The sequence below is a fragment of the Bufo bufo genome, chromosome 6 (assembly GCF_905171765.1).
Source record: "Bufo bufo chromosome 6, aBufBuf1.1, whole genome shotgun sequence".
Taxonomy (NCBI): domain Eukaryota; kingdom Metazoa; phylum Chordata; class Amphibia; order Anura; family Bufonidae; genus Bufo; species Bufo bufo.
The window spans coordinates 83,901,372-83,925,841 of NC_053394.1; the positions used below are offsets into that span (position 1 = coordinate 83,901,372).

General features: G+C 46.8%; 1 protein-coding gene across 2 annotated transcripts in view; it reads right to left on the bottom strand.

Moving 5' to 3' along the window:
* The window catches only part of PAPSS2 (3'-phosphoadenosine 5'-phosphosulfate synthase 2), a 103,141-nt gene that overhangs the window by 42,073 nt on the left and 36,598 nt on the right, over window positions 1–24,470 (bottom strand). For both annotated transcript variants that reach the window (XM_040437387.1, XM_040437386.1), the window contains exon 2: window positions 7,687–7,804. In XM_040437387.1, the coding sequence (XP_040293321.1) occupies window positions 7,687–7,804 (118 nt within the window). The remainder of the gene's footprint in view (window positions 1–7,686; window positions 7,805–24,470) is intronic.

Consider the following 24,470-nt stretch of genomic DNA (forward strand, 5'->3'; position numbering starts at 1 on the left):
TCCCAGGACGGTACCGGAGGGCAGTACAAAGGAACCCAAGAGCCGCTCCATGGAAGAAGTTCCTGACAGGCCCAGAGGGACGGGGAACGCTGAAAGAGGAAGGACAGGAATGACACTTGATACTTCAAGCAACAGAGTCCCAGCCCCAGGTCCAGGCCGGACTGGAGAAAGACAGAACCATGGAGAAAGGCAGAGTGGGGGAACGCCCAGCTTCCCACAGAACCCCAGGTAAAGCCCTAAGTCCTACCACAGATCCTGGACGAAAACTCGGCTAGAAGCGAACACTAGCGAGCCCACTAGAGTCGCCTGGGCAAGCGGGTGAAAACCCAATGATCAGGCGCGGACCAGTAACACGGGTAGAACAGTCGGTAGAACTGGTCCCGTCGGCCCCCGAGCAAGGTTGTCCCGTATCCCCCCAGAGTGGGGAAGCAGAAGGACAAATGGACAGGAACCGAAGGGTCCGCCCAGCAACCGCCAGGACAAGACAGGCTAAAGCCGAAGCCAATGTAGCCACCACAGGAAGACAGACTACAGTTCCGGTGTGGGAGATCAAAAGACAATCCTGACCAAATGGTAGTCCCCCAAGTTACCGAGAAGGTGAATCCAAAGCCGAAACATTGCCTAGAATGGAAAAAACGCAATCTGCACCCAGCGGGAGGACAGAAAGCGGTAGACCCGGTAACTAGGCACACAGCTAGTACAGCCAGTGTGGACAAGGGAGACTGAAAAGGAACACCATAACCATCCAAATGAACAAACATGCTCTCCCCAGAGGGAAGGGCAGTGAAGGAACAGCCTCTGAAGCGTGGCCGGAACAGACGCCACATCGGAATGATCTGTACCGAGTGGGAGTCAAACAGAGCCGGCGAGAAAAGGCAGGCGAGACAGAGGCCGGTATAACACCCTCCAACCAAAAAAGGGGGAGTGGGCAACAGAGAGGCCATAGGACAGCTCAAAAGCAGAACACCGCTACACAGAGACGCCCGGTTCACCGCCACGCAGAAGGCGAATACCCTGAAGAACCCAAGGTGGAGGTCCCCTGGACCTGTATAAGCGAGCACCCAAGAGAAGTTGGGTGACCTTCCCAAGAAGAGCGGCCCGAACCTGGTAGCAGATCAGACTGAAGCACCGAGGGCGCCAATCCGGAAAGAATCATACCACACTGCACCAGAATGATCTCCTTAGAGAATAGTGCAAGGCTTGCGGCAATCATCGTATCCCAAGAGAAAAAGAATGTCGCAGGAGGAAGGAGGCTACGTACGAGTAGCCCCGTAAGCAGTGAGAAGGCCAACCCACCTACAGGACGAGAAGGCATACACGGCCCAAACAACGCACAAGAACGTCCGCTCACTGCAAAAATATAACACCGCGAAGAGGGCCAGCCACAGAGTGCCACAGTATCTACGGGAGTGCAAACTGAAAGGAGTTATGCACAAGACTAATATGGAATGCGATGGAACGCAAACTGACCGCCCCGAAAGGGAGGAAATGTACCTGGCAAACTGCAGTGGGCAAGAATGCAAAGGCCTGCCCCAAAAAGGGGGAGATGCCCAAGGCCGGACCTACGTCAGAGAAGTAGGGCATACCATACTTCGCCCAGAAAGGCGCCATGCACATGGCCACACAGTATCCAGCGGAAACGCAGGAGGTCCACCTAGGGAAAAGGGGGACATGCATAGGGCTATCCTAGCATTAAGTGAGTGTGCAACAATTCACCCAACACCGAAATTTCGTGAGAGTGTAACTACTCCGCCAATGAAGGGGAACATGTGCAAGTCCAGTACAGCACATACAAGGACAGCCTTGAATCTTGTGAGCGTGCAAAATTCCACCCATGGAATGAGGGGTGGTCACGCACAAGGCCAGCACCGTATCCAAGGGGAGCGCAAGCGTTCCGCCCATGTTAGAGGCCATGCTCAAGGCCAGCAACGTATCTGGTGAGCGTAGTATGCCGCCCAGAAAAGGAAGGGGGGAGGGGGGGGGATCATGCACAAGGCCAGCATCGCATTCAGGGAGAATGCGAGCAGTCGGTGAGAATGTGTGTATGCCACCTGAAGGAGACATGCCCATGGCCGGCAGCGAATCCAGTGAGAGTGCGTACACCGCCCACGGAAGGGGGGTCATGATGTGGCCGACGGTGGATCCAGAGAGAGTGCATGTATAGGGGTCATGCACATGGCCAACAATGTACAGGCGAGAGAACAACCACCGACCGAGGGAGTGTATGTATGCCGCCACCCGGGAAGGAGGCATGCCCAAGGCCGGTAGTGAATCCAATGAGAGTACATCATATCGCCTATGGAAGGTGGTCATGCACATGGCTGGCAGTGAATCCAGTGAGAGTGCCGAATGCCGTCCACAGAAGGGAGTCATGCCTATGGCAGGCAGCGAATCCAGAGAGAGTGCAGCGTTCCGCCTAAGGAAGGGGGTCGTGCACATGGCCAGCACCGTATCCGGTGAAAATGCAGTATTCCGCCTAAAAAAGGGGGGTCACGCACATGATCGGCAACGAATCCAGTGAGAGTGTAGCGTTCCGCCTATGGAAGGGGGGCACGCACATGGCCGGCAGCTAATCCAGTGAGAGTGCAGAGTTCCGCCTAAGGAAGGGGGTCGTGCACATGGCCAGCACCGTATCCGGTGAAAGTGCAGTATTCCGCCTAAAAAAGGGGGTCATGCACATGATCGGCAACGAATCCAGTGAGAGTGTAGCGTTCCGCCTATGGACGGGGGGCACGCACATGGCCAGCAGCGAATCCAGTGAGAGTGCCGTGTTCCACCTATGTAAGGGGGTCGTGCACATGGCCAGCATTGTATCCGGAGAAACTGCAGTAGGCCGCCAAAGAAAGGGGGATCATGCACAAGGCCAACCCGCAGTTAGGGAGAGTGCAGTATCCCGCCCAGGAGGGGGGTCCTGCACATGGCAGGCACCATAACTGGAGAGGGTGACGAATGTTGCCTACAGAAAAAGCATGCACCTTGACCAGCGCCGTAGCGCGGAGAGGGCAAAAAAAACCCCAGAAGGGGAAAAAAAGAACCTGGCAGCGCCGCAGCCGGGGAGCGCGACACCATGCCGCCTATGGAAGGGGGGCATGTATACAGGCAGCACTCTGAGATGAGGCTGCAGCGTCCTGCGCAGCCCACAAGTCATATATATAATAAATATTATTATTTTTTTTTAAACACACAGCCTCACTGAGGCAGATGCCACCTACAGGGCACAGATCCACCCATACAGGCCCATCCTCTGTGGGCGGGGGAACCTCCAGGCGGGAAAAATTCGCGCCTGGAGAAGTTCCAGCCCCCTCCAACAGAGGCCTGAATTTTTGCGGCCTAGTAGGCCGTGAAGCTGGGGCCTAAATTTTTAGCGGCGCCCGGCGAACCGGGGCCGCACAGTATTTAAAGCAGCGGCCGGGCCTACGGAGCGGCACATACCGGCCGCGGGTGCCCACCCCGCGGGCCGGAAGAGCCGGGGCCTAAATTTTTAGCGGCGCCCGGGTGACCGGGGCCGCAAGTACTTAAAGTACCAGCCGGGCCTACGGAGCGGCACATACCGGCCGCGGGTGCCCACCCCGCGAGCCGGGGACCCGGATAGAGCGGGATCGTCTTGAAGTGGAACACAAGACTTCGGCGCCCGGCCGACCGGAAGGTTCCGACGGTCGGCCGGGGTTGTTGAAGCGCTCCTTTGCAGGCCGCGGTGCCCACCCAGGTGTCCGGAAGTCAGGACCCTGCACCCGGCAGCCATTTTACCCCTGGAGCGGGCCCTTGGCCTAGAACAGCGCTCCATATGATTTCACCCCTGCCGGCAGCTACAACCACCTTTCCCCTGGACCGGTGCCCGTGAGAGCAGGGAGGGTCAGTGGCAGCAAGGCGCGGGCCCTCTGGCCCTGAAGTAGTGGCCGGTAAGAGGGAGGGGGACCCTGAGACCGGGTCTGTGAGGGTGGGACGCCTGCATGACCCCTCCGTCAGGGGCAGCTAGGTGCGGACCTCCGCAGCTCCCTAGGCATTCCTCTTGTAGGAACAAGGGTGCCAATGTCCTGGAGGCCAGGAGAGAGGGAGCAGATGTCGACCTGCGGCAGCCCAGGGCCAGCCTAGGTCTAGCAGGGACAGAAGGGTCCATAGGCCCAGGTAAGGGTCAGGCACGCAGGAGACCGAGGGGGGGGGGGGACGGACGTAGGGCTGGAGAAGCCAATCTCTCACCATAGCCGTCTTCACCCTCGGTCCGTTCCAGCAGGGTCGCCCCTTCAGCTACTGGCACCGTAGTGGCAGGACGCCGGGGGAGGGACTTGGCGTGCGGGCGACCCTTGCGCTGGCGGGATGCAGGGGAGCTGGGCTGCCCTGGTCCACCTTGCCTTCTGTGGGGGAGGCAGCAGTGCGGGTGACCGGCACTGGCGCAGCTCAACCCCGGGAGAACAGAGAGGTCTAGTGCGTCTCTGTTATCCCTGATGATCTGGAACAAAAAGAAAATAAAACAAAGTAAAAATCTAAAATTGAAACAAGGAGAAACCAGCCCTGCAGAGCAGGGAGTGTCTTGCCTCCTTGGACACTAAGCAAAAAACTGGCAGTCTCTCTCTCCAGGCTGAGGGTATAGCTGTGGAGGAGGGGCTTAACAGTCTTCACTTAGTGTCACGCCTCCTAGGGAGATGAGCTATACCCAAGGTCTTCTGTGTCCCCCAAGGAAACTGGGCGAGAAATCATATTTACCCCTAAAATAGTCCCAAAACAACAACCACCTTATCCCGTAGTTTCCTAGATGGGGTCACTTTTATGGAGTTTCTACTCTAGGGGTGCATCAGGGGGCTTGAAAGGGTACATGGTGTCAATAAACCAGTCCAGCAAAATCTTCCTTCCAAAAACCATATGGCGTTCCCCTTCTTCTATGTCCTGCCGTTTAGCCAAATAGTAGTTTACGACCACATATGGGGTGTTTCTGCAAACTACAGAACCAGGGCAACCCATATTGAGTTTTGTTTGGCTGTTAACCCATTTTTTCCAGTAATAAAGTAAGGCCCCTTTCACACGGGCGTTGCGGGAAAATGTTCGGGTGCGTTACGGGAACACCCGCGATTTTTCCACACAAGTGCAAAACATTGTAATGCGTTTTGCACTTTTGCACTCGCGTGAGAAAAATCGCGCGTGTTTGGTACCCAAACCCGAACTTCTTCACAGAAGTTCGGGCTTGGGATCGGTGTTCTGTAGATTGTATTATTTTCCCTTATAACATGGTTATAAGGGAAAATAATAGCATTCTGAATACAGAATGCATAGTAAAACATCGCTGGAGGGGTTAAAAAAAATTAAATAAAATTATTTAACTCACCTTAGTCCACTTGATAGCGTAGCCGGCATCTCCTTCTGGCTTCATCTGATCTCTGTGCAGCAACAGGACCTTTGGTGACGTCATTCCGGTCATCACATGATCCATCACCATGGTAAAAGATCATGTGATGGATCATGTGATGACCGGAATGACGTCACCAAAGGTCCTGTTGCTGCACAGAGATCAGATGAAGCCAGAAGGAGATGCCGGGCCGCGATCAAGTGGACTAAGGTGAGTTAAATTATTATTTATTTATTTTTAACCCCTCCAGCAATGTTTTACTATGCATTCTGTATTCAGAATGCTATTATTTTCCCTTATAACCATGTTATAAGGGAAAATAATAATGATCGGGTCTCCATCCCGATCGTCTCCTAGCAACCGTGCGTGAAAATCGCACCGCATCCGCACTTGCTTGCGGATGCTTGCGATTTTCACGTAACCCCATTCATTTCTATGGGGCCTGCGTTAGGTGAAAAACGCACAAAGAGGAGCATGCTGCGATTTTCACGCAACGCACAAGTGATGTGTGAAAATCACCACTCATGTGAACAGCCCCATAGAAATGAATGGGTCTGTATTCAGTGCGGGTGCAATGCGTTCACCTCCCGCATCGCATCCGCGCGGAATACCCGCTCGTGTGAAAGGGGCCTAAGACTTAAAATGGAAAATTTTCCAAAAAATAGAAATTTCAAAATTGTTTCTCCATATGCCATTAACTCTTGTGGAACACCTAAAGGGTTAACAAAGTTTGTAAACCCAGTTTTGAATACCTTGAGGGGTGTACTTTCTTAGATGGAGTCACTTTTTTGGAATTTCTATTCTAGGGGTGCAACGGGGGGCTTCAAATGGGACATGGTATAAACAAAACCAGTCCTGTAAAATCTGCCTTCCAAAACCCATATGGCGTTCCCCTCCTTCTATGTCCTCCCGTTTGGCCAAACAGTAGTTTACGACCACATATGGGGTGTTTTTGCAAACTACAGAATCAGGGCAACCCATATTGAGTTTTGTTTGGCAGTTAACCCTTACATTATTACTGGAAAAAATGGGTTAAAATGGAAAATTTTCCAAAAAATTGAAATTTCAAAATTGTTTCTCCATCTGCCATTAACTCTTGTGGAACACCTAAAGGGTTAACAAAGTTTGTAAACCCAGTTTTGAATACCTTGAAGGGTGTACTTTCTTAGATGGAGTCACTTTTTTGGAATTTCTATTCTAGGGGTGCAACGGGGGGCTTCAAATGGGACATGGTATAAACAAAACCAGTCCTGTAAAATCTGCCTTCCAAAACCCATATGGCGTTCCCCTCCTTCCATGTCCTCCCGTTTGGCCAAACAGTAGTTTACGACCACATATGGGGTGTTTCTGCAAACTACAGAATCAGGGCAACCCATTTTGAGTTTTGTTTGGCAGTTAACCCTTGTTTTTTTTCCAGGAAAAATAGATTATATTGGAAAATTTTCCAAAAAATCTAAATTCTTACATTTTATGTCCATTTGCCATGAAGTCTTGTGGAAGACCTAAAAGGTTAAAGTTTGTAAAAACTGTTTTGAATACCTTGAGGGGTGTAGTTTCTAGATTACAATTGCTGTACTTTCCCTTTAAGAGCAGGGATATGGTGTGTTAACCAACATTCACTACTACTGATGTCCTATTGGAGTAAATTACACCAATTTTTCCCTACACCTACCTACTTAGCTAAGACTTAACTTTTAATCACTATTATTTAATATTACTGGTGTAAATAACTGGTTAATTAAAACTTCCAGTATCACTGGCCTTTTTATTCTGCTTAAACCACCTTGTCAGGATTGTCACCTGGCTAGGTTAACCTTCTGCTAGGTTTATACACACTAGTGCCAACCAGGCTGCGCGCTGCCTGTATGTTATATATGCACTGTGTGAATCATTTTCCATATACTGCTAGGCCACAGTGATTAACTGTTTTAAAATCAGAGCTTCACGCTGCCCCCCGACATGTTTCGCCGTATCACGGCGTCTTCAGGGGTTAGGGCAGACTCTGCCCTAACCCCTGAAGACGCCGTGATACGGCGAAACATGTCGGGGGGGCAGCGTGAAGCTCTGATTTTAAAACAGTTAATCACTGTGGCCTAGCAGTATATGGAAAATGATTCACACAGTGCATATATAACATACAGGCAGCGCGCAGCCTGGTTGGCACTAGTGTGTATAAGCTTTTCATAGCCAAAAAAAGGAGAACCCCTTTAAGTCACCATGGCTAAAGCAAAAACAAACACAATGCAGCAGCACTCTGTACTTGTTAATCAATACCCAAAAGTTCCTTTTTCTAGGCGACTAAACTACTAATCCCATAATCCCATGAATCGCAGGCAAGGTTATCATACCTGTTAACCAAACAGTGCACCCGCGGAAGCCTCCTCTGGTACCAACAACTTGACCTCTCTTGTTTCTGCTGACATGGTGGGATTGGTACACCACATTCGTGGACTTCTTTAATTGCTCCTGTGTGAAAATAATGAATGTGAATTACACATGTAGCCTTCTCCACTCACTAATTTCATTCATTAAATTTAATTCAGCCAACATGTGTGGATACCATTAAAGTGACTAGTCCGTACGAGAGTACTCCACCGAATCTACAGTATAAATAAGGCTCCTCTAGCCGAAGATTACATTGACTTCATAGGTCAATGTGATAAGCAAAAGTCTGAAGATCAGTAATGCACATTACTTAAAGAGGACCTTTCACCACTCCTGACATTCCTGTTTTAATAGCTTCATGCATTCCCCATGTAATAACAATTCTGGAGCATCTATTCTTATGGCTCTATGTTGTGCCATTCCTTTATTATTTCTACTAGAAGTTATGAATGAATTGCTAGCAGTCTGCAGTAAGGGTACAGAGGGGAGGTTACTAGTTGGGGGGGGGGGGGTGTACCTGCACAGACTGACTCTATCTAATCAGTGCTGCCATTGCCAGTCTGTGCAGGTACACCCCCCCCCCCCCAACTGGTAACCTCCCCTCTGTACCCTTACTGCAGACTGCTAGCAATTCATTCATAATTTCTAGTGCAAATAATAAAGGAGCGGCACAACATAGAGCCATAAGAATAGATGCTCCAGAATTATTACATGGGGAATGCATAAAGCTATTAAAACAGGCAGGGCCGGCGTTAGGGGGGGCAAACAGGGCAATTGCCCAGGGCCCCCTCTCCGAAAGGGGCCCCCTGCTGTTAGATACTTAGGTGGGCCGAGTGTGTGATTTTTATTTATTTTTGTATTTAATTCCTTTATTTTCCTCTGTAAGAACAGTCACGGCTGCTGTTCCCATCCGGCTCCGTCTCCCCGTCTCACCAGACCTCAGTGACAGCCCAGTGACCGCCATCAGGAAGTTCCGTGTGGGCGGAGCTAGCATAGCTCCGCCCCCATTCTTTGCCTGAACTTGCGTGTGCTTCCTGTGCCCCCTCCTGTGTGCTCCCTGTGCCCCCTCCTGTATGCTCCCTGTGCCCCCAGTGTGTGCTCCCTGTGCATGCTGTGAGCTCCTTGTGCCCCCTGTGTGTGCTCCATGTGTGCGCTCCCTGTGTGTGCTTCCTGTGCCCGCTATGTGAGCTCCCCGTGTCCCCTGTGTGTGCTGCCTGTGTGTGATCCATGTGCCTGCTGTGTGTGCTTCTTGTGCCCCCCTCCCCGTGTGAGCTCCCTGTACCCCCTGTGTGCGCTCCCTATGCCCACTGTGTGTGCTCTTTGTGTTTCGGATGTAAGCTCCCTGTGCCCCTGTCTGAGCTCCTTGTGTCCTGTGGCCTCCGTGTGACTCCAGGGCACAACCAAACGGCATGCTCGTGTGGTGCTTGTGACGTGGCCACGCTGCGTTCAATTACCGCATGGCTGTCTGGGCAATAGAGGGCTCTAGTTAAAGTAATGAAGATGGCATTGTTTAGGTGCTCTGCATTGTTAATGGAAGAGGGGGCAGGCGTTGAAGTATAGATTAAGAACCTGAGTCCAAATTAGCTGTGGTTTTTTTTTTTCTCCTTTTTTTTCAGTACTTGGGGAGAGCAGACCAGGGCTGCTAATAAAGGAATCTGTAAAGCTATGTCACACATTGAGGCCGTATCACAGCCAGATCCCCCATAACAGTGTGTCCTTCAAAGATCCCCATAACAGTGTCATCCACAGATCCCCCCCCCCCATAACAGTGTCATCCACAGATCCCCCATAACAGTGTGTCATCCACAGGTCCCCCATTACAGTGTCTCATCCACAGGTACCCCATAACAGTGTCATCCACAGGTCCCCCATTACAGTGTGTCATCCACAGGTACACCAAAACAGTGTCATCCACAGGTCCCCCATTACAGTGTGTCATCCACAGGTACCCCATAACAGTGTGTCATCCACAGGTCCCCCATTACAGTGTGTCATCCACAGGTCCCCCATAACAGTGTGTCATCCACAGGTACCCCATAACAGTGTCATCCACAGGTCCCCATTACAGAGTGTCATCCACAGGTCCCCATTACAGAGTGTCATCCATAGATCCCTCATAACAGTGTGATCCACAGATCCTCCATAACAGTGTGTCATCCACAGGTCCCCCATAACAGTGTGTCATCCACAGGTCCCCCATAACAGTGTGTCATCCACAGGTCCCCCATAACAGTGTGTCATCCACACGTCCCCCATAACAGTGTGTCATCCACAGGTCCCCCATAACAGTGTGTCATCCACAGGTCCCCCATAACAGTGTGTCATCCACAGGTCCCCCATAACAGTGTGTCATCCACAGGTCCCCCATAACAGTGTGTCATCCACAGGTCCCCCATAACAGTGTGTCATCCACAGGTCCCCCATAACAGTGTGTCATCCACAGGTCCCCCATAACAGTGTGTCATCCACAGGTCCCCCATAACAGTGTGTCATCCACAGGTCCCCCATAACAGTGTGTCATCCACAGGTCCCCCATAACAGTGTGTCATCCACAGGTCCCCCACCCCATAACAGTGTGTCATCCACAGGTCCCCCATAACAGTGTGTCATCCACAGGTCCCCCATAACAGTGTGTCATCCACAGGTCCCCCATAACAGTGTGTCATCCACAGGTCCCCCATAACAGTGTGTCATCCACAGGTCCCCCATAACAGTGTGTCATCCACAGGTCCCCCATAACAGTGTGTCATCCACAGGTCCCCCATAACAGTGTGTCATCCACAGGTCCCCATAACAGTGTGTCATCCACAGGTCCCCCATAACAGTGTGTCATCCACAGGTCCCCCATAACAGTGTGTCATCCACAGGTCCCCCATAACAGTGTGTCATCCACAGGTCCCCCATAACAGTGTGTCATCCACAGGTCCCCCATAACAGTGTGTCATCCACAGGTCCCCCATAACAGTGTGTCATCCACAGGTCCCCCATAACAGTGTGTCATCCACAGGTCCCCCATAACAGTGTGTCATCCACAGGTCCCCCATAACAGTGTGTCATCCACAGGTCCCCCATAACAGTGTGTCATCCACAGGTCCCCCATAACAGTGTGTCATCCACAGGTCCCCCATAACAGTGTGTCATCCACAGGTCCCCCATAACAGTGTGTCATCCACAGGTCCCCCATAACAGTGTGTCATCCACAGGTCCCCCATAACAGTGTGCATATGCAGCATTATCTCCATTCACTTCTATGGAATTGCCAGTGATAAGCTATTTTCAGAGCACTCATAGCATAATGGAGGATGACCGTGCATGCACATTGTGCCCTCCCTTCACTTCAGGGGCCCGGATGGGACAACCCTTTTTTTTCAGCTTCTGGGTTTTATAAACTGCACCATGGAAAAAAAAGAAGTGCCCTGGCCATTCATAATGCGGGGTCCATGTCCAGAATTCCCATTGAAAATGGGAAGGAATGAAAATCCATGCCAAAACTGCATCAAAAAGTGTTTTATAAAATGCGTCAGAAAAAAACACATCCAAAAAAAAACTGATGCAGATTCTGCTTTAGGTTTTTTTAAGCACAGAAAATATTCTGTGTGAACATACCCAAAGGCCTTGTTCACATGTCAGTTATTTTTCTCAGGGATTATGAGCCAAAACCAGGAGTGGAGGCTACACAGACATAAGGTATAATGAAAAGATCTGCTCCTGTTCTGTGTTTCTGACTCACACCTGGTTTTGGCTCACAATAACTGATGGAAATAACTGATCAAAAAACTGAGGTTTGAACAAGGTCTTACAGTGGAAAGGCTAAAGAGAGATGATGTTGGATTCTGCAATAAGCTACTGTGGTTACAACCGCTGTCTGTGCCTACAAAGTTCTGTCAGACTGCTAGTCCAATATTTCAGGATTTGGGGCCCCACTTTCAATTTTGCCCAAGGCCACATTTTCTCTAAAACCGGCCCTAAAAACAGGCATGTCAGGAGTGGTGACAGGTCCTCTTTAAACTGTAAAGTGAAACCGTTACATGTGAAATCTTATACAATGAAAACTCTCCAATACTCTCTTTAGGCCTCATAAACACTACTGTTCCGTTTTTTTGCGGTCCGAAAATTGCGGATCTGCAAAACACGGAAGCTGCCCAGGTGCCTTCCGCAATTTGCGGAACGGAACAGGCAGCCCATTGTATAAATGCCTATTCTTGTCCGCAAAACAGACAAGAATAGGACATGTTATATATTTTTTGGCGGGGCCACGGAACGGAGCAACGGATGCGGACAGCACACGTAGTTTTGCGGCCCCATTGAAGTGAATGGGTCCGCACCCGAGCCGCAAAAACTGCTGCTCGGATGCGGACCAGAACAATGGTGGTGTGCATGAGGCCTTAAGAAGACCTTTAATCAAGGCCAGAACTTTCTGAGATGGATTTCATGAAGCCGCAGTCACAGGTTCCTTAGATTGAGAGAACATATTTGTATGATTAACATTTCTAAAAAGTAAATGTGCAAAAGGCTTTGCATTTATAAAAACTAATTATAGAACATTAATTATAAATAATTATTTGTAATTTCATTTATGAGCCTGAGTTGGAATCGGTCGGTACATGTCTGCTTCAATGCCACCCAAAACTGACTTGTTTTCACTGCAATTTTGGGCAGTTGTCCCATAGATTACAATGCACAGAAGATGTCATCCATGAAATAACACATAATAGCTCCTACTTTCTTGGAGAACAGACTATAATAACACCTCATTCTTTGGAAGGAAACCATGTTAAAGGGCCTGTCCCATCTCAGCCTTTCATGGCAGAGTTACGGAAAAAGCGTTTATACGGCTCCCATTCACTGCTATGGAAGTTACATAACCAGCACAGCGCCGCCCAGTGGGCAATTTCCGTATCTCTGGTTACCCCTTACTGTGAGTTATTCTCACCTCAGCCATGAAAGGCCAAAATGGGACAACCCCTTAAGAACCAAGCCCATTATTGTTTTGGCGTTTTCCTTTTTTCCTTCCTACCTTCTAGGAGCCACATCTTTTTTTATTTGGTTCATTCACATAGCCATACAAGAGCTTATTTTTTTGGAACAAGTTGTATTTTTTTTGTGGCTCATTCACACAACCCTATGGTCGCCATGCCCATGCTGCGGACCGCAAATATCGACTTCTACGGGTCTGTAATCCGCAAAATACGGCAAAAGATAAGACGTGTCCTTGGGCTTCCAATGCGTGCCTCCTCTCCGCAAAAGATAGGACATGTGAGCTCACTCGGTACAACCCCTTGAACGCTGATGACGTATGTGATTGTACATTAAGGGGTTAAATAGGTCAGAGGAAGTCAATCACCCAAGTCACTGTAACACAGAAGACGTAGGCTAGCCCTCATAGGATGGACGTTGGTAAGACACAGGGCTAAGGCAAGACTCTTTTTAGATGTCCACCTATATACTCATACCAGCCCATATTTTGTATTTTTTAACTTGCAGGTAAGTTCAGTATCTTATGATTAATTTGTAGGCCAAAGTGATATCATTTATCACCCACTAGTGCACTGGTTATACTCATGTTCCTGCCTTCCCTTCCATTAAAATAATAGAATATATCTTCTTTTAAGTGTGGTTGAGATCTGGGAATGTCAAATACCAGGCAAATAATTCATCCATGTGATGCAGCCTGGAGAATTTACAGTACCTAAGACATGTTTATTCATTATCATACTGTAGGTCAATAAAGAAATCTCTTACCTGCCATTATCATTGCCTTCCCATGGTACAACTGTAAAAAATTACAATTGGACTTCTATATCAATGGAGGGACCTGGGGCCGCCTGTCTGATGCTACTAGCATTAATTAAGGTTGAGAGAATCAGATCATTATGTACCTAGCCAGCAGCCATAAGGAGGGCTCGGGTGGCCCCCTGGGCGTCAGCTCACTAGGCAATTTTGTGCTCCTTTGCTCACTGGAGTCTCGCTTTTCATTTCCCCTCAAACTAGTCATCTACTGTTATAGTCCATCCGTGCTAAGGAACAATGAGGAAGCTACGGCAACAGAGTTGCATTCGACAGTGGTTTAATTGACTGTTCGTCAGAGCGAATCTTGACGTCGACAAGTTGTCTACATCCACAAGATACACTTTTGCTGGATGTTTTTCCTTGATCACACCATTGTCTCTATAGCCAAGACACCATTGCATGAAAAAAAAAACAACAAAAAAAAAGCTGGCAGTTTGAAATAATGGACCAGGCTAATCTAGCACCAATGACCATGCCACGTTCAAAGCTCGTTCAAGATTGATTCCCATTCCAATTCTATTCTGATCCATAGACAACTTGCTCACTTGATGTTACATAGATATATTCTCATCACCTACACGTCTGACCAGGAGGTCTCCGCCAACCTTTAAACTGTCCCTAAACAATCAACCAAGTTAACTTACAACTATGTATGCGGCTATTTGTGAAGAGGTTTTAGCAAAGCAGAATAGTTTATATTGTTTGCTTTTCTTGGTGAAGTCATTCCACCGTCACTGAACGACTCCAACGTTGATGACTTAAAGGTTACTGACATTTCCTGTCTTCGGACTTTGCTTTTTAACACGCCAAAAATAATTCTGTTAGGTTATATATCCCCAAGTCACCATAAAATAAAAGACAAAGGCTGGGAGTTCAAGGAACTTTATGGTCAAGGCATTCCTCAAAATATATTACAGTTTCTATATGATGGAGGCTCGTCACAGCCTCATCCTTGTCCGTGTAAACAAATGCTCAAAAATGACACTGACTGCTACGTGGGTAGGGGAGCTCTGGACAACGCACTTTGCAACCTCTGTCATGTGCTGTCTTATCAGTGATAGTAAACTTGGCTCGAAATACGCTATCCTTAGAGAGAGGTGTGTTGTAGAAGACCAATGGTCGACGTTGTTGATTTACTGTCCTTGGCATCTTATGAACAGTCATCAGATGGATACTAAAATATGGCATCCTAATGACATGAGGAAGTCCTCTGCAGTAAAACCATAGCTGTCTATAGCATTCTTACCTGGTCAGTGCTGGTACTCCATCTTTAATGATACCCTAGGACATTTTCAGCTTTGTAAACTCTTATCATATCATATCATACAAAGGCCTTTGTGATATTTATTTTCGTTTAATGTTCAAGAGAAGACTGATTACATTGTGGAGCAATTGGTAATGCATCATGGGTGATCTCATTTCTCCCTAAAGCCGATGCACATATGATAATATCACTGGAGGTCGACCACAGCCTTGATGAGCGTGACATCTAGACTAAAGACAAATATAGGAGGATAAGGTCTTCATTTAGGTCGCACATCTGTGCCACAGCTTTGTAAACAAGAAGTGGCCAGTACTATATTTGTACATGTGATTACCACTGCAGCTGCACTACTATTACCATGTACAAATGTGATCATAATAAATACACCTTAGGGTACTTTCACACTAGCGTTATTCTTTTCCGGCATAGAGTTCCGCCCTAGGGGCTCAATACCAGAAAAGAACTGATCAGATTTATCCCCATGCATTCTGAATGGAGAGCAATCCGTTCAGGATGCATCAGGATGTCTTCAATTCAGTCTTTTTGACTTTTCAGGACCGAGATAATACTGCAACATGCTGCGGTTTTATCTCCGTCCAAAATTCCGGAACGCTTGCCGGAATGCTGGATCCGGCATTTTTTCCCATTGACCTGCATTAATGCCGGATCCAGCCCCGAGTGTTCCGGCAAAACGGATCCGGCATTGCGGTCTGCGCATGTTCAGGCCGCAAAAAATTTGAAAAAAATATGCGTATGTTCAGGCCGCAATGCATTTGTCATACGTTTTGACGGATCCGGCATTTGTCATACGTTTTGACGGAATCCTCTGCCGCCAGTGAGAAAGTACTCTTATATTACACTCCAGTCTGGAAATGAAGTGCCTCAAGAGGTCTCTACAAAACGCTGTAGGTATAAGGCAATCTGCATTTATAAGCCCAGTTACAGCGGGACTGTTTACTTTCCCAAACATGGTTATTTACCCTTAGCAGTGTGACCTCTGCTACATCACCAGGGCATTTGCATACTGAAATGTCTTGCACATTGAACAAGCACTGTACTCTTAGTAACCCTTGCATAAACCAATAGTACAAGCAAATATAAGAAACTTATTTAACCTCTTATTAGAGAAAATGCCTCTTTCTCCACTAATACGCCATTCTTCTCCTCCTCTTGCACTGAACATTCTTAGGCCCCATGCACACAACCGTTGTGTCTGTTTTCCGATCTGCAAACCACAGACTCGCAAAATACGGATGCAGTCCGTGTGCCGTCTGCATTCTTTGTGGACCCATGATCCGTGCGCTTTCCACATTCATATGTCCGTTCCACAAAGAGAACATGTCCTACACCTGTCACTGAAGTAAATGGGTCCGCACAAAAATGCAGATGCAACATGGGCAACTCGTGGACTACAAAATACATATGGTCATGTGCATGAGGCCTTACTCAATTAAAAGCTAAATTGAGAGATAAGATGGATGAGATCAGCTCATCAAGGAATAAGTTACATACTGCCCAAAGAAGTCTATGGAGAGGGAAGGTGTAGGGGAGAAGTTAGCTGCCGGAGAGAGACAGAGGCACAGACACACAGTGATTCTGCTGAAGGCTCTATTAATTTTGCTATCTCATCCCAGTGCTGGATACAGCTACAGTGCTCAGCGCTGCTCTATAATGTCCTTCATGCTTGTGTTGAGGCTTCTGAGGATGTGGTACAGAGTGATATAGGATCTGATTCTCATCTTCTCCTATGTATGTTGTGCATGGGAGACATCATAGCCGCTAGTTTCTACCTGCTAGATCAGGGAAAGCTAACAAGAGATGGCAATGCAGCTTAGGCCTCATGCACACGACCGTTGTTGTGTTCCGTTCCGCAAAATGGGGTTCCGTTGTTCCGTGATCCGTTTCTGTTTCCGTTTGTCTTCCTTTATTTTTGGAGGATCACCAGACATAAAGGAAAGTAAAAAAAAATCTAAGACAGGTTTGCCATGCAAATGATAGGAAAAAAACGGACGCGGACGCGGATGACAATCTTGTGTGCCTCCATGTTTTTTAGCGGTTCCATTGACTTGAATGGGTCCGCGAACTGTTTTCCGCAAAAATAATAGGACAGGTTATATTTTTTTGACGGACTGGAACCACAGATCACGGATGCGGATGACAAACGGTGCATTAGCCGAGTTTTCAACGGACCCATTGAAAGTCAATGGGTCCGCAGAAAATCACGAAGAACGGAACAACGGACACGGAATAAAACAACGGTCGTGTGCATGAGGCCTTATTCTGAAAAGTCACCTTAAATGACCGGTATGCCTTACGTTAGAGGATCCTCTTGCCTTTAGGTGGATCTGATGATAATTTAATAGTAATGCCAGACCCTATTAGGCATCCATTACTGGTGATCATCAATTGGTGATTGATGATTTTGGACTACTGTCAGCTATCCTCTTTCTCCTCATGCAAACAAGTTAGTTGTAAGTTTATAGCGAATACTGTTGGACAGTCCAAAATTGCAAGGTGAAAGACGTACATTTATGTAAAAATCGATCTGTTCCTGATCTCTCAGGAAAGTCAGAGGCTTTATCGATCTGTCCCTGGATATACTCGACACTGGAAATGTTTGTCAAATGTCTGGTTACCTATATGTGACATTTCAATCTTTCAGTCACCTGAGATGTTACTGGACTGGGCTATATAACAAAAAAAAATATATATTTATATGTGTGAAGGCCGATTCATTGGCCTGTATTTGTGGGAGGGGCGCCGGCAGCTCACTTATACCCAGCTAGCGCCACCCCCTGAGGCTGACGTTCCATTACAACATATCCTGTTTGGTTCTGAGTCAGCACGAGTGAGTCTCATACCAGGATCTGTCCCAGCCAGCAGCGAGGAGTCCGCTACAGAGTTCGTCCCGGCTTTGGGTAAGTATATGCTGCGTGCTCGTGCAGCCCGTCCACTTCACAGTCCGGCCGGCGGTGTGTCAGCTCCTTTGGTAAGGAGGAGCGACGCACTGCACGGGAGCGGTCTGCCCGGTAGCCCACGCTTTGGTTACCCACGCGGTACTGCGACTAGGATGCAGGAGTCAGAGGGACTCGGTCACGATTTTCTCATTGGTGCATTTCTCGCACGGGGCGCCGTGACTCACGCAAGGGTGGGGGTGAAGTGTGCCCCACTATACGGTATTAACAGCGACGCTGATTCCTGCTGTACAATGTTTGTTTGGCGGGACTGTGCGGTCTACTTGTGCTGCGCACTGGGGGCACAAGTAGATTGCGTCTTCCAGTTTAACTTCGCGGATGCTTTGAATGGAAGCTAGTTCCAGATGCTACGCTACAGTCAGTGACATAACGCACATCAATGTTTTCCACATGTGCTGGGGGGCATGGGTTTGCTGCTAAAGTTTGTGCACGCATCAGACATATACATGGTGATTTGTGGCCTGCCCCTATGCGTTATGCCATCATGCGCTCTGCTACTATGTTCTCTGTCATTTCGTGCTCGGCAGGCATCTAAACACTGCAGTCGCTTACATGGGGAGGTTACATTCACTACGGCCCACTCTTGAGTAACCCGTGGCCCCCTACCACCCAGCAGGGGCTGGCAGTTTGTCAGGTGTTATCTGCTAGCCACCACTGCCTGCGGTTATAGTCTGCCATCAACCGTTCTGTCAACGATCTCAGCAGCTGCACTTTACCTTAATCAGTTGGGGTAGTCATAGTGCACCTTTTCTCCTTTCAGATCACCTTTCAGTTGTCCTTTTCAACTAGCTGTTGTCCTGTACAGCGTGGGCGCAGGCTGAAGGTAGAAAAAAAAAATCGATATATATATACACTTGCCTAAAGAATTATTAGGAACACCATACTAATACAGTGTTGGACCCCCTTTTGCCTTCAGAACTGCCTTAATTCTACGTGGCATTGATTCAACAAGGTGCTGATAGCATTCTTTAGAAATGTTGGCCCATATTGATAGGATAGCATCTTGCAGTTGATGGAGATTTGAGGGATGCACATCCAGGGCACGAAGCTCCCGTTCCACCACATCCCAAAGATGCTCTATTGGGTTGAGATCTGGTGACTGTGGGGGCCATTTTAGTACAGTGAACTCATTGTCATGTTCAAGAAACCAATTTGAAATGATTCGAGCTTTGTGACATGGTGCATTATCCTGCTGGAAGTAGCCATCAGAGGATGGATACATGTTCTCATTCTGTTTACGCAAAATTCGGACTCTACCATTTGAATGTCTCAACAGAAATCGAGACTCATCAGACCAGGCAACATTTTTCCAGTCTTCAACAGTCCAATTTTGGTGAGCTCGTGCAAATTGTAGCCTCTTTTTCCTATTTGTAGTGGAGATGAGTGGTACCCGGTGGGGTCTTCTGCTGTTGTAGCCCATCCGCCTCAAGGTTGTGCGTGTTGTGGCTTCACAAATGCTTTGCTGCATACCTCGGTTGTAACGAGTGGTTATTTCAGTCAACGTTGCTCTTCTATCAGCTTGAATCAGTCGGCCCATTCTCCTCTGACCTCTAGCATCCACAAGGCATTTTTGCCCACAGGACTGCCGCATACTGGATGTTTTTCCCTTTTCACACCATTCTTTGTAAACCCTAGAAATGGTTGTGCGTGAAAATCGCAGTAACTGAGCAGATTGTGAAATACTCAGATCGGCCCGTCTGGCACCAACAACCATGCCACGCTCAAAATTGCTTAAATCACCTTTCTTTCCCATTCTGACATTCAGTTTGGCGTTCAGGAGATTGTCTTGACCAGGACCATCCCCCTAAATGCATTGAAGCAACTGCCATGTGATTGGTTGACTAGATAATTGCATTAATGAGAAATAGAACAGGTGTTCCTAATAATTCTTTAGGTGAGTGTATATATAGCTTGAGAAAGGCTCATGTACGAGCCGAAACGTCGCTTTTGCCACCATATGGGTGAATAAAACTTACACTGTTTTACTGAAGAACCGTTTGGAGTGCAGTCCCATTTTCTTGCTGTGTATGTATGTGTGTGTATATATATATATATATATATATATAAAAATAAATAATGAAAATCCGCAGCACTCCTTAAAAATACAAATGTGCTCTTTATTCACACATATCAAGTGACAACGTTTCGGTTCTCTCACAGAACCTTTCTCAAGTCAGGTGAAACATAAAGTGCAATAGTGCCAGTTTAAATACATAGTGAGGTTGTTATCAATTAATTAATTGACCAATACAAAAACATACACTCCCCTTTATGGGGATGTTACAAATTTATAGATTAACACCACATGTCAAAGTGAGTAAGGACTGCACAAAATTCAGTCATATATGCTATGTCATTGTAGCTGTGATATTAATTACAAGCATTCCATAATCATAGTGCGTATGATAAAGTGCATAGTGCTTTAAAATCAAACATACAACTATACCTCGCTGGAGGGTTGTGGAGTGAACGAGGAGGATGGCGTCTTAGTCCACGGAGACACACGCTGGTTCTGCGCGTCTATGCCTCACTACTGCGCATGTGTCGGCCCTTACCCCTCCTATTAGGCGGTGCATAACAGCAATACGTCACCAAAGGTGGAGACCAAATGACCGCGCTGTCTGATGTCAATGCAGCGTCGGCACGCTCAGCGCGGGTCACGTGCATGCGAGCCTGTCGTCACCGCTCCCAACAGTGCTTCACTTGCCTTTTCCACCATTTTGCATGAGGGCATTCTAATTAATATCACAGCTACAATGACATGGCATATATGACTGAATTTTGTGCAGTCCTTACTCACTTTGACATGTGGTGTTAATCTATAAATTTGTAACATCCCCATAAAGGGAGTGTATGTTATTGTATTGGTCAATTAATTAATTGATAACAACCTCACTATGTATTTATACTGGCACTATTGCACTTTATGTTTCACCTGACTTGAGAAAGGTTCTGTGAGAGAACCGAAATGTTGTCACTTGATATGTGTGAATAAAGAGCACATTTGTATTTTTAAGGATTGCTGCGGATTTTCATTATTTATCTACCGTCCTGAATCGAGGGATTACCGCGGGCACCCTGCACCTCTAAAAGAACCAGAAGGGAGTGCTGCCAGACTTTTTTTTTTTCATGGATCTAACTATGATTGAAGGCTCTGCACCAAACCCTACCATTATACCAGGTATTATACCTCAACAAATGGACATTGGCGCACATGTCTTTTCATACAGCAGTATGGATATATGGATATATAGAGGATTATGGGCAATGTGGAGGGGGACGCTGCCTTCCTCAATGTTCCCTCTGCCATCAAAATTAAGAGGGATTATGAAAGTATTACCAAGAAGCTGTTATCCATTGAGCTACACTCGCTTACATTAGCGCAATATTATAAAAACAAACGCATACCAAGAGGGATGCGATCCCGTCTGAAACCGAACATGTTTTCACAGGATGGTGATTTTAGAACACGGTTTGAAGCTATCTCTAATAGATATGCGATGGATGTCATGTTGCTAAACATTGAATTTTCGCAGAAGGAAATGATGGCATTAAAGAACAAGCTGCAGGACACTGAACATCAGCTTAAATCTACTCTGTCCACCAGCGAAATTGATCCGTTCTTGGCCAAACAGGCATTTTTAGACAAAATGCGCAAAGATCTTGAGGAAACCAAAAGATCCAAGTGGCACAGAGATCAAAGTGATTATGTTTCTGGGCATATCTACACCTGGGAACAACCGTGGAATATGGAGCGGAATACCATGCCAAAAAAGACACCCAGACGGAATAAGGAAATGAATAAATGGGTGAGAAATAAAGAAACAAATGATGATACCAATGTTACCTTGCCAGGAACTTTTTTAGGAGCACACAACGACCTGAGAGACGCCCCACAAAAAGGGGAGGTCGAAGACACAGAAGATATGGGAAAAACCAGGGCAGAAAGATTAATGAGGACCAACAATTCCAGACAAGTGAATGCAACAAAGAAGAAATAGAGACGAATGTAGTGGTAAACATTTCTTCTCATATATTGTCTGAGTGTGAATTGAAGGTATTGAACAAAGGACTGTCCTTTTGTCCACAGGCTAAGAATGATTGGTTTCAGTTGGAACTGGACTTAAACCGCCTCTTCAGGAATCTTAGACTGAGGGTGCGGTTCGACTCCAGTTCCTCTGAAACCTTGATTGCAAACAAGGTCTCTACATTAGATACCGGGTTAACATTGAAACAATTTGGTTTACATTTAAAAAGTGATTTTTTTTCCTATTGTAAATTCACATGCCCTAGAATGTTTTGTTGAAGCTGTGAAAAGAGATATTGCATTACTAAGACAAAAAAACAAATCAGATTTGTTGGTAAGACCGAATATTACTGCTCAGGAAATGTCTGCTTTGGAGAGTTTGTCCAGAAACCCCGATCTCACCATAAAACCCGCTGATAAGGGCGGTGGAATCGTGGTTATGGACACCCCTCAATACGTTAAGGAGATTCTTAGACAGTTAGGAGAACCGGGCGTTTACAGACCATTGGGGAAGGATCCCAAGTTTGATATTGCCAGAAAAATTGAGGAACATTTGAATGTAGCAGAGAAAAAGGGTATTATAGACAAACAACTTTAAGAGTTTTTGGTGGTGAAGTCCCCAGGTACCCCAACTATATATACATTACCTAAGATACACAAAAGGCTGATAGACCCTCCGGGACGGCCTATAATATCAGACAGGAATTCTATTTTCTCAAATATTAATATCTTTTTGGATAAAATATTGAGAGAATATGCTATAGGTGCGAAATCGTATATCAGGGACACTGGAGACTTCATCAGCAAAATCAGAGGGATACAGATCCCGAAGGGGGCAATTCCAGCATCTTTTGACATTGTATCATTGTATACTTCGATCAATCATGAAAAGGGCTTACTGGCGGTGGTGGAGATGTTGTAGGGGTCGGATTTTCCCGCTCCAACCCGCCAGTTTATTTTGACATTACTAGAGCTGTCACTTAGGAACAATTATTTTGTGTTCCAGAGACAGTTCTATTTGCAGATGGTGGGCGCGGCGATGGGGTCCAACGCCGCGCCCACATATGCAAATATATTTGTACGGTCATTTGAGGAACGTCTTGTCTATGTATCTCCCCACTTCAATCAGGTGTTGACGTGGTGGAGATACATAGATGACATTTTCCTCATCTGGACAGGCACCATGGAGGCACTGATGGATTTTCATGTATTTTTGAACTCCATTGACAAGGAGATCCAATTTACATTAACGGCATCAGAAGAGAGGGTGCAGTATTTAGACACCCAGGTATATATAGAGGGTGAACAATTACATATGGATTTGAATATTAAGCCAACTGATAAGAACACATTATTGCATTTTGCAAGTGGACATCCAAGGAGGATGGTAAATTCCTTACCATTCAGTCAAATGCTTAGTGAGGAGGATAGTGGACAAGGAGGATAATATGAATCAGGCTTTAGAAAACATGGAACAGTCATTTGTGAATAGAGGTTATCCTAGGAATTTGGTCAAAAGACATGCTGACAAAGTAAGAAAAATGCCCAGAGATACTGTTAGTTACAAAACAGAAACAGGCAAGTGAAAGGTTACCTTTTGTGTCATCCTTTAACTAGTTGAGTCCAAGTATAGAACGAATAGTGAGGCGGCATTGGGGGCTACTAAGTAGTGGCCACCCTACCATCGCGGCCTTCAGAGACCCTCCTATGATGGCATATAAAAGAGCAGGGAATGTTAGAGATAAAGTGGTGCACTCAAGATTGCCTGAGAAAGGCCAGTTGAGGCAAACTTTTTTTAAAACAAGGCGCACAGGGTGTTTCCCGTGTTTGGGATGCGTGAATTGTAAACTGATGCACAAGGGATCAGTATTCACGCATCCGGACACAGGAGAAACCTTTAATATTAAATATTACCTGACATGCGATTCAGCATGGGTAATATATGTACTTTGGTGTCCGTGCCAGAAGCTTTATGTAGGCAAAACTACATGTGACCTGAAAACCAGGCTGAACAACCATAGACAATCCATCAGAAATAAAAGAAAAGACCTGCCGGTGTCAAAACACTTTGTGGAAAAAAAACATAAAGAAAATGAGTTGCGATTGATGATCTTAGATCATGTAAAACCGTTAGAAAGAGGGGGTGATAGGTTAACCATACTTAAGAAAAATGAGCTTAGATGGATTTTTCGTTTGGATTCATTGAAACCTAAAGGTCTTAATGTTGAGTTTAGGGTGACTGGGGGAATGGTGGGATAGTGCCCCCCTTCCCCCATCTGTTGCTCATGGCTCTTTGTGTGTCCAGAACGCTGTATTAGGTGGATCCAGGGGAAGTTACATGGATTAATTATACCACAATGTGATTTGATGTATTGTTGTATGATTTAAGTAACATAATCAGGTATTCACCCCGCTGGTTTAGAGATTGGTTGTACAGAAAGTGGGGGAAACGAGGAGGATGACAGGTATATATATTGCCCAAAAGAATGCCTTCGTGTAAAATGGTGAAAAAGGCAAGTGAAGCACTGTTGGGAGCGGTGACGACAGGCTCGCATGCACGTGATGCGCGCTGAGCGTGCCGACGCTGCAATGACATCAGACAGCGCGGTCATTTGGTCTCCACCTTTGGTGACGTATTGCTGTTATGCACCGCCTAATAGGAGGGGTAAGGGCCGACACATGCGCAGTAGT